This window comes from Podarcis liolepis (genome assembly GCF_965112155.1).
Source record: "Podarcis liolepis genome assembly, chromosome: 13".
Taxonomy (NCBI): Eukaryota; Metazoa; Chordata; class Lepidosauria; order Squamata; family Lacertidae; genus Podarcis; species Podarcis liolepis.
Window position 1 is genome coordinate 10,585,420 of NC_139573.1, and position 11,518 is coordinate 10,596,937.

The window sequence follows — 11,518 nt, forward strand, 5'->3', positions numbered from 1 at the left end:
TAATAAAATAAAATAAGCTCAAAATAGTCTTTGGAGAATGAGATCATGGCAAAAACATCATGTGCATGAAATCCTGATATTAATGTAGTTTGGGATTATTTCTGAATATTGTGCACTGTCATTTCCCCCAGTTTTTGATCCCACCTACCACAAAGTATCTTACGAACAGCAGCAGATCTTGCGGCCTCAAATTTCAGCAGCGCCCTGTGCAACCCCAAAATTCAGAGCCCCCCCCCCATTTCTCACACTCCATTCTAAAGCATAGTTGCAACACCCCCTACAGCACCCTTGAAGCTCCGTGTCCCGTGCAACCAAGCCAGTCACACTCCCCTAAATCTGCCTCTCTTACCAATGGAGTGTGCAAATTTAACAGCACCAACAGAGTTCGTCCTCTCCGGGCTTCCATACCCACAAGAGTTGAAGGTCCCTTTGTTTCTCTTCTTCTTGCTCATGTTCCTGCTGACCCTGTCTGGAAATTCTCTCATTCTCTGGGTGGTGGCTTCTGACCTCCAGTTGCACAAGCCCATGTACTGGTTCCTCTGCCATCTGTCCATCCTGGACATGGCTTTCTCTTCTGTCGTCGTTCCCAAAGTGATTGCAGGATTTATCCCCGGTGGAAAAGTCATCTCCTTCACAAGTTGCATCTCTCAGTTATTTTTCTTCAACTTCCTTGGATGTGCAGAAAGTCTCCTTTACACCTTGATGGCTTATGATCGCTTCTTGGCCATTTGTAAGTCCCTCCATTACACCAACATCATGAATTGGAAAGCCTGCCTTGGCCTCTCCTTGGGGACGGTGATTGGAGGCTGCCTGAACTCAATCATGGAGACAACCCTCACCTTCCATTTGCCATATGGGTGGAGAAAGTACGTTGATTACATCTTCTGTGACATCCCTGCAGTGTTGAAGCTGACTTGTGCTGACACAGAGCTCAATCAGATGGTGATGTTGATTGACATTGGCATTGTAGCAATGACCTGCTTCCTCCTTATCTTGACCTCCTATGTCTACATCATTTCAGCTATTTTGAGGATCAGCAGCAGGGAAGGGCGTCGATGGGCCTTCTCAACCTGCACAGCCCATCTCATTGTGGTGGGTGTTTATTACCTACCTGTGGTTTATCACTACCTGAGGCCAGCTTCTCAGGACTCCATGGATGCTGTGGTGTGCGTGTTCTACACCACGATAACCCCATTTCTGAACCCGCTCATCTACACACTTAGGAACAAGGAGATGAAGACCGCTCTGGTGAAAAAGTGGAGTGGGAATGCAGAGTAAACAGCACCCATCTTCACACAGCTTTTTAGCTGCTTTTTAGAATGCCAGTTCAAGTCGGATTGGCTTCACCATGTGATGAATTGGTTGCAGGAGCTGAAACAATGATGGAATAGGCTGGAACTTAGCCAACCAGTTCTGTGGGACCTGGGGTGACTGCCAGTGTTGTCTATGCTCAGTTTAAGGTGTGGGGTCATGTATTGGTTAGGGTGTTGGACTAACACTTGGGAAACCAGGTTCAAGTTCCCAGTCAGCTATGAAGCTCACTGGGTGACTTGGCTCAGTCACCATCTCTCAGCCTAAGCAACCTCACAGGGTTGTTGAGAGGATAAAAGGGGGAGAAGAAGAGAATGTACTTCACCTTGAACTCCTTGGTTGAAAGGTAGGATTGAAAAGCAAAAATAATTAAATGATATATTTAAAAAACTATGTGGCTGTACTTTGAAGAAGCCTCCTTGCATTCCCTTCTGAATTTCTCAGGATGTCTGCCATGTTCTAGGGTGTTTTGTGGTTGAAATAACTTTTGCTTTTCTGCACAATTCCTTACCTGCCCCTAAGAAAGAAGTTTGGTCCTCCTGAAATATGTTTTAGTTTAATATCCATGTGTATAATTTTACTTACCTTGATTGTATAAGCATCTCCCTGATGACTATCCACATTCTTGGGTTGAAAAACTATTTTATTTTATAAGATTTTGCTTTTCTGTTACCTTAATACTAACAAATAAAAAATAAATTGATATTTTTAGTAAATATTTCGAGTCACACTTCTTCAGTAAAAAAATAAAGATTCGTTCATCATAAATTATAGTTCTCAGGATTAGACATATTTGCATTGATGCCAATGTTATATTCATAGTGTATTGCTGAAGTGCACTATGTAATGTTTTCAGATACTAATTTTCTCTAATAAACTGTTTTGAAAAAGATATAAAGGGTTAAAATAAAGCATGGACTGGAAATGGGGTAGATAGAACACGAACATAAGAACATGTGGCTAACACCTCAAAATCCAACTTTGTCCGATTTACTCCAAAATTGGGCCAAAGTTTTATGTACAGCATTTTGCAGCTATTCAGTTTTGGGGGCTCTGCAAAACATCAAGTTTGCACTGCAAATTCTGCAAAACAATTGCAAAACTTTGGCCCAGATTAGGAGTAAATTGAACAAGGTTGGATTTCAAGCACTGTTAATAAGGTACCCGAATTTGATGTATTATTTACTCTGTTCTTTGGGAGGTTTGGAGGAAATTCCAAATTTGGGGGTTCATAATTAACACAGCTTGTTCTCAGGCTTCTGGTGAAATATATTTGAGTAATGTACTGCCTGGATTGGCCACATCTAGCATAAATATAAAAATCCTGGCCATGTGCATTTGCCTGATCAATGGGACAGTTCTTCTGCTTGCTGAACATCAGGTGCTAGGTCAAGTCATTGAACTCGGGAACTTAGGATTAGGGGACATAGTGGGAAGGGGGGTAAAGAGTGGTTTCACACACACACAAACACACACACACATGACCTATCACACCTTACATATACCAACCACATAATGTATCCACCATCACCACTTATGCTGCCTAGTAAGTCACATAACTAAACACAAGGTTCCATTATGGAATGATTCCCATGGTTCCCACAAATGAATCAACATTTTAATGAGGCCCTCTGGAGTTTCAGCTGTTATTAACTCAAGAGCACCCCAATGGCCAGGGCTTGGTAACCTAAGAGACACAAGATAAGAAGAGAGCAGAGAGGGAACAAAAAGAAGATTATAAAGATGGGTGATCAGAACAAGAGGGGTAGATGCATAATACAAGAGCATATTAGGACTCTCTTGCCATTTATATCATGTGGCAATAAAAGACTGGCACATTAAAGGAGTTGTTAGACATAACTGAAATTTGCACCCACCCACTGATGGAAGATATAGATGAAAACTAGCCTGAGCTGACACATCCCACCAAGAGATGCTGACTTTGGTTTTCCTTCAATTTGTGACCATTATCACCATCCGTTCTGTTCTGCTAAGATGAGTGCTGCCTAAATGGAGTGTGGAAATGTAACATCAGTGTTTGAACATTTTGAACTTGTGGGATTCATATATCCCAAAGAGCTAAAGTTTCCGTTGCTCACCTTCTTTTCCATCATGTATATATTATCTCTTTCTGGAAATGGCTTGATCCTTCTGGTGGTAGCCCTGGAACCTCATTTGCACAAGCCTATGTACTGGTTCCTCTGCCATCTGTCTGTGTTGGATATGATGATCTGCTCAGTGGTGGTGCCCAAGATGATTTTTTGGTTGATAGAGGGCAATGGGGTCATCTCCGTCACAGGTTGTGTGTCCCAGCTCTTCCTCTTTCACTTCCTGGGCTGCACAGAATGCTTCTTGTACACCGTGATGGCCTTTGATCGCTTTCTGGCCATCTGCAAACCACTCCACTACGGCACCATCATGAACCATCAGATTTGCTTCAACTTCTCTATTGGCATCTGGTTTGGAGGCTGCCTGCACTCTATGGTACATACCTACCTCACCTTCCATTTGCCATATGGACGGGGGAACCAGGTGAACTACATCTTCTGTGACATCCCAGCTGTGCTGAAGCTGGCCTGTGGAGACACATCCTTCCATGAGCTGGTGACCTTTGTTGACATTGGGATTGTGTCTTTGGTTTCCTTCCTCCTGATCCTCACATCCTACATGTATATCATTTGTGCCATCCTGAGGATTCCCACTGCCACAGGGAGACACCGTGCCTTCTCCACCTGCACAGCCCATATCACTTTGGTGGTGATATTCTATGTCCCTGTGGTTTACAACTACCTGCGTCCACCATCTCAGGAGTCCCTTGATGGGACCATTGCTGTGTTCTACACAGCGGTGACACCATTCTTAAACCCTCTCATATACACTCTGAGGAACAATGAGATGAAAGTTGGTGTGAAGAAATTGTGCAGTAGGAAACCACAGCACTCCCTTAACCATGTGAGATCATCTTCTTGAAAACATTATATATTGAGAAATCCTTGCAGTCCAACTGTTAAGTAGATATGGGTATTTTAGGAATAGCTAGAGACAACAAATAATCTGAACATGGAACATTTCCCTGATCTCTATTCTCTCCTTTTACCTGTTGTAAATAGAAATCTCAAACCTAAAAATATTCTTTGTCTAAACTATTCATCTGTTGGCTTTTTGTATTGTGAGAAGATGAAACTGGGGAAAATCTAATAGGATCTAAGCAACTTCTGGTTCAGGATGAATCATCCCTAAGTGATTAGGATGAAAATATTTCTGACTGGTCCAAAGGTGGCTGGATAGAACTAAGCAATCAAAGTGCAATAGCACATAATAGCCCTGAGATCTATGGATGATGGGCAGTATATAAATTTAATTTTGTTGTTGTTGTTAACAACAACAACAACAACAGCTATTGAAAGAGACCAATGAAATTTGAAGGGGAAACATACATGCCAGAGCCATTAAGAGAGAGAGAGAGAGAGAATCTGTTGGTCTTTATAAGTTAATGTTAAAAGCTTTTGAGCCAAAATGTGTCAGCTGGAGTGCCTGGTTGTCAATGAGAGCATAGATGCAGTGGAACTAATGGAAACCTGCTACAGTGGAGTAAACCACTGGGACCTGGTTATTTTCAAATACTAACTGTGAAGCAGGGGTAACCAATGGGGCATTCTCCATAAGTTGTTGGACTACAATTCCCACTCCATTGTCTTTTGAGACAACAACTCAAAACCACCACAACAGAAAATGTTGTGATAGGCACCATCATAGAGTGAATTTAAGGTTGTTTGTGGCTACTAGCCATGATGGTTTCATTGCCTCCAGTATCACAGGCAGAATGCCTTTGAAAGCAAGTCACTAGGGAATCACAGCTGGAGAGGCTGATGCTGTTTCTCAGCTGGTAACCGGAGGATTCAATTGTACAAGATGCAGGGTGCTCCTTCCTAAGTATCTTCTGCCCTTGAAGTGAAAGGAATCACAGCATCTATTTCTTCCCCAGCATATTTCATGATTGAATGCTTCATTTTAATGGCACTTGTCTTCCTTTTAGTCTCCTCAAATGAATTGCCCTAGAGTGTTGCCATGTTGAAATCTTTGTGTCAATCATTCCAATATACCACTCCTGGATCCAACCACAGTGACATTCATGTCCCACAGATTTCAGTGGAATATGTTTAACTCTCTCATGTTGAAACTACCGTATTTTTCGCCCTATAGGACGCACTTTTTCCCCTCCAAAAATGAAGGGGAAATGTGTGTGCGTCCTGTGGGGCAAATGCAGGCTTCAGGAGAGCCCCACCACCAGCCCCACAAGCTCGGGGGACAGCGGGGAGGCAGAACGCCACCATCCCGCTGTTTCCCGATGTGGTTTGGAGGCTGGCGGCGGGAGAAGCCCGTTTCTCCCTGCCGCCAGCCCCGCAAGCTCAGGGGACAGAGGGGAGGCGCAGCGCGCCATCCCGCTGTCTCCCAACGTGGTTTGGAGGCTGGGGGCGGGCTGTTCTGGGGGCTGGGGATGGGGGAAGCCCCTCCCCAAGCTCCCAGAGCAATCGCGAAGCTGCGCACAGCTTCGGGATCGCTCTGGGACCCATTCTGGAGGCTGGGGATGGGGGAAGCTTGGGCTTCCCCTCCCCCAGCCCCGCATGCTCCCAGAGCAGGCTTCGTGCAGCTCACCGCAAGCTGTGGGAGCCCGGCGCGACTTTGAACTGGCCTCCAACGGCTTGCGGAGATCTGCCTGTTCTGGGGGCTGGGGTGGGGGATGCTCGGACTTCCCCCGCCCCAGCCCCGTGCCTGGGGGGGGGAATAAAAAAAATCCTTTATTTCCCCCCCCAAAAAAAAAAAATCTAGGTGCTTCCTACGGGCCGGTGCGTCCTATAGGGCGAAAAATATGGTAATTGGGTTGAAAAGTTTGATTGATTGGGCCCAGTCTGGAGAGTCACTAACATATGCATGTAAATGTATATTTATATTTTATATTTACTTATTTGGGGAATATCTAACTTGCTCTCTATTCAAGAGACTCATAAAGAGATGAGAGAAAATAGTGCAATTTCAGAACATTGTACAAAGTATGGCCAAATATCAAACAATAGAATATCCAAACCTTGTATAAAATGCATATCAAACACAATACAAATAAAACCTTGAATCAATATACAATATTAAAATCAAATACAGCATAAAGGAATCTTAAATCAATATACAAAGTGTATAGAAAATAAATAAAAATGGGATACCAAACAGAACTCAAAGATGACAACCACCTCAAAACAGTATACAGAATAAAAATCAAATACAATACAAAATATCACTAACCAAATTTTTAAAAGTGGTAAATCAGTAAGAGAGAGAGAGAGATTTTCCTATATAGAGAAAAATGCAAGGCTATCATCACGTTTTAGTTTATGTGGCTGCCTATGCCAACCAAATGACAGCAGGGTGGCAGCCACCCAGGTGAGCCATTTAATGGAGGAAAGTAGGGGCTAAGTACCCCTCCCCACTGTGAAACATGGCTACAGCAAGGATTAATAGAAGGGAGAAGCGTTTCACGAGTCACTCTGTGCAGTGCCACTCCCAATTATATTAAACATGGCTGCAGAAACATCTAACGGAGGGAGCAGCTGCTTCAAAAAACCATTCTATGAAGCCCCTCCCTATTTTATTTTATTTTATTTAAAGAGTGGGTGCTGTGGCAAGCTGTTAGGGGAGCTGTTTGGGGGTGAGCTGTGAGAAGAGGGGGAGGCATTTGGGGTGAGCTTGGAGAAGATAGGTGATGGGGCAGATGTGTTGTAGAGGGAGGAGATTCGGTGAGCTCTAAAGGGACAAGGGGTTGGTGAGATGGTGGGAAGCGGGATGGCAAAAGGGTTGGAGGGTAGGTGAGCAAAGCAAGCGAGGCCAGCAGCCCCTAGTGAGTGAGGACATTAAGTGCCAGACAACAAAGAAGAGTGGGGTCCCTCCTCCAGCTGTGTGCTAGTGGGCAGAGACCAAAAAAGGGTTTAGGATTTCAGTCTGCCTGATGTGGGTGGGAGAGGAAATCCCTTACAGTCTTTTAGTGGAGACAAGGAAGAGGAAGGGGGCAAAGAGCACCCTGTGGGCTGACTGAGACAGGCTGAAACAAAGAGACCGAGAGCAGGGCTGGTTTCTCTGTTCTGAGACCAATGGGAGAAGCAAGAAACCCTCTTACAATGTGAATGCTCCACACTCTCTCCATCTAGACTCAGGTTGTTTATATGTGTAAATAAACCAAATATCACAAAGACACTACAGTCTCCACTGTGCCTCATTGTCCAATCGGAAACACAGATTCTGGGTCAAGCGCACCTGGAACCACTGGAATCTCACACTGCTCATGGAGATTGGGGTGGTGTGTCACAATATATATGGCCAGTATAATGACAATGCAATGCTATACTAGGGCCGACTGTGAGCCAATTCAAAGAGGACACAGCAATGGAAGGGAGAAGGGGAAGAGAGGAAAGGCCCAGCAATAGAGGGAAGAACAGCAGAGATGGTTGCCTAAGGATCCTTCAGATTTGAAGCCATCCCTGTCTTTCACAGGTACTTATCATAAACTGGTACTTAGTTATAAGTTATTTAATTTTGATTAATTCAATCACTGCTGAGGGAAGGGGTTCATTTTATGCCCTAATCATCTCTGCTTTGGTCAACAAGGTTGGAAAACAAATGGGAATGGAACAGTACTGTGGACTGAACTATAATATTTTGCTGCTGAAGTTGACAATGTTTACTGTGGGTTAAACTCCTTGTTACCTCCACTTTCCGCTGAGCAATAATGTGGAAAGTCAAATATGGATGGGTCAACAATCTTCCCTCCCAAGAAGTGTTCAAATGAATATAATTGTGATGTGCATAAATATTCAAAGGGTTGCATCATGGAATGGTTCCTTGACGTTCCCCCAAAGGAAGTAACACTTTAATAAGGACTTCTGGGGTTTCAGCTCCTATCATCATTAACTCAAGATCATGCCATACCACACAAGCTTATGTCCCACAACATGCAAAATGAGATGGCAGTGTGGGGATAAGGAAAAGAAAGCAATGCAGGTAGGGGATAAATATGAGTACCTGAGGACAGGTGTTCAGGAGGAAGCCAATTGCCTAGGCTCTTCTTCCCATTTATATCAGGTGGGTGCTTGCTTTGAACCCAGACAACTATATCAGAAGAATATGCCCAATATTTTTGATAACTCATTGCCAACAAAGCTATCTCTTACCCAAAAGCTGATGAAGGGAATTTGAAGGAACCTTTATTTTAAGGAGGAGGGGGATGAGTAGGATGGGATATCTTGTATGCCAACTGGGTACTAATGACTGATAAAATAATACAGGTTGTATTTTGTTACAAGCTTTCTAGATTCATGCACATGATGGTTATCACCAAAGATGTTCAGCTAACTGACCTTCTTTCCACTCCACTGAAACCCACATACTGTATCTGTTTTTCTATATGTTAGGTGAGATCTGGATAGACTGAGTTGTTTCATTTGTAGGAGTAAGAAGAGTAAAAGGCAGCACTTCTCTTGAAGATCCTCTGCTCTGTTCAATATATCAGCCATCAGCTGCTGCTCCAGAGGAAGGGGGATAAAATGATGTAATGAACAGTGATGGGTAAACTATCATCACAGGAGCATTCCAGCTAACAACAGCCCATTCACAGCCTATGTTTCAAAATCAGGATGTTTCTGCTAATTTTGCTCTCAAGGACAAAATGAAAAAAATGTGTTGGGGGTCTGTTAAATGGCTGTCTCCTCCCTATATACCAGAGGTTTTATCCAATGTTAGTCATGTTCAAAGCAGATATATTGAAAATAATGTAAATGAATTTCAAGAGGTATAGTATGAGTAGAACTTGATTGGGTACATCCCTGTGTGTCTGAAATAGTAATGTCTTACTGAGCATTTTGGTTCTTTCAGTTTCTGTTCAAGGACTACTGGAGTGGGGGGAAAGGGTGTTATAGGGAGCTAGGATAGTGGCATCTGAAGCAGACAGGTGATTGGCAGTAGATTGGCAAAGTATTGCCTGAATGGAGTGTGGAAATGTAACATCAGTGCTTGAACATTTTGAACTTATGGGGTTCACATATCCCAAAGAGCTAAAGATCCTGTTGCTCACCTTCTTCTTCCTCATGTATATATTGTCTCTTTTTGGAAACGGCTTGATCCTCTTGGTGGTTGCACTGGAACCTAGTTTGCACAAGCCTATGTACTGGTTCCTCTGCCATCTGTCAATCATAGATATGATGATCTGCTCAGTGGTGGTACCCAAGATGATTTCCTGGATGCTCAAGGGCAATGGGGACATTTCCTTTACAGAATGTGCAACCCAGCTCTTCTTCTTCCACACCCTGGGCTGTTCAGAGTGCTTGCTGTACACTGTGATGGCTTTTGATCGCTTTCTGGCCATCTGCAAGCCACTCCACTACAGCACCATCATGAACCATCGTCTGGGCACCTGTCTTTCTGTTGGCGCCTGGTTTGGAGGCTGCCTGCACTCTGTGGTAGAGACCTACCTCACCTTCCGTTTGCCATATGGACGAGGAAGTCAGGTGAACTACATCTTCTGTGACATCCCAGCTGTGCTGAAGCTGGCCTGTACTGACACATCCATCAATGAGATGGTGATTTCGGTTGACGTTGAAGTAGTGGCTGTCACCTGCTCCCTCCTGATCCTGACATCCTACGTGTATATTATTTCTGCCATCCTGAGGATTCCCACTGCCACAGGGAGACAACGTGCCTTCTCCACCTGTACAGCCCATATCACCTTGGTGGTTATATATTATGTCCCTGTGGTTTACAACTACCTGCGTCCACCATCTCAGGACTCCCTTGATGGTATTGTTGCTGTGTTCTACACAGCATTGACCCCTCTCTTAAACCCTCTCATATACACTCTGAGGAACAATGAGATGAAAGTTGGCGTGAAGAAATTGTGCAGTAGAAAACACAGCACTCACTTAACTAACTGAGTTCTTGTTATTGCAATTAGTTTTATTGAAAATCAGAGAAAATAAACGAGCTTTTCTAAAACCTACTCTTGCGTTCCAATGGTTAAGAACATCTCCACTGTTTGCAAGCAGCTCTTGAGCATGGGATACTCACCTGAGCTCTACTATCTTTTTTCTGTCATTTGCAACCTGGTGCCTGCAAGATGAAGAGTAACGATCTGTAACCACAAATTCTCATTTGTTTGCACCACTCATCTGTTTCCATGCATGCATTTAAAGCTCAATTTATACAGTCCTTCTCCAGGCGACTGCTGCTTATCCATGGCTGCCTTCCAGACTGCAACATAAATGTCCGAGGCTGCAGATCTAAACTCATTTACTACAGAGTACAGATGGGGAAGAATTTCTATTCACTTTGCATTTGAAGGCAAACTGAAGTTGTGCTTTCCTATACAATAAACAGCAGTGTTAGGGGAGTGGTAGTCCCTCTGGTGGGGGACATGTCATGCTCCTTCAAGATAGTTTCTCCACTTTTGGCCCCCACTCTGCACTCAGTTTTCACCTGTGGTTCCTAGAAGCTGCCAGCATGCAACAGTCCACACCCCAGGAAACAGCTTCAACTGGTTGGCTAAACCAGGTGAGGGGAGCCAATGGGTCTCAAACCCTCATTGAGTTGTGATTCTTGTTAAGAACTCTCCGGGGGAACAATTATTTGCAAACAATGTTGTTTGTGGAAAGGCTGAGTTTTTGGGCAGGGGTTTGGCAGGCTTCAGCAGCCAGAAACCAGGAGCTATGAGACGGGCTATTGGCCAGAACTGAAAACCCAGCAGGACTGAAGGAGAAACATATCAGAGCTGAAGAAGAACAGGTTCAAGATGATCCAATGAGCAGCCAGTCCAGAAAGTTATTTGCTGGCCCCTGCAGCTCATTGGTTGAATACATGGAATAGACATATATACTCACAAAATACAGCAGCTCCTGACAGTTGGTTTATATCTAGTCTAAGCTCAGTCCCACTGAAATCAATCTGACACCGTTACTCATGAGTTATTATCTTGTTGATTTCAACAGGAACTGAGTGCCACTCATTTAACCTAAGCAGGACTGAGTGGAATTGTGTCTGCTAGAATTTATTTCTGCAGCACCTTTCAGCCAATCCCCACACCTACCCCCACCTTCATATAATCCATAGTTCTCCGGAAAGGTAGGCTGAAGGAGTTGTTGTTGTTGTTGTTAGTCTAACCTGTCACTCAAGG

The 11,518-nt window shown here is 43.9% G+C and overlaps 2 protein-coding genes across 2 annotated transcripts; both read left to right on the forward strand.

The window, feature by feature from the left end:
• Nucleotides 1–351: 351 nt before the first annotated feature.
• On the forward strand, nucleotides 352–10,283 carry LOC310692605 (olfactory receptor 10G6-like; the record flags this gene model as incomplete). The annotated part of the gene is made up of 2 exons (XM_083473548.1): nucleotides 352–637; nucleotides 9,628–10,283. 2 exons carry the CDS (start codon nucleotides 352–354, stop codon nucleotides 10,281–10,283), a joined length of 942 nt encoding a protein of 313 aa, XP_083329674.1.
• On the forward strand, nucleotides 3,322–4,281 carry LOC310692480 (olfactory receptor 10G6-like; the record flags this gene model as incomplete). The annotated part of the gene is made up of 1 exon (XM_083473426.1): nucleotides 3,322–4,281. The coding sequence occupies one exon, from the start codon at nucleotides 3,322–3,324 to the stop codon at nucleotides 4,279–4,281; it is 960 nt and encodes a 319-aa protein (XP_083329552.1).
• Nucleotides 10,284–11,518: the final 1,235 nt, after the last annotated feature.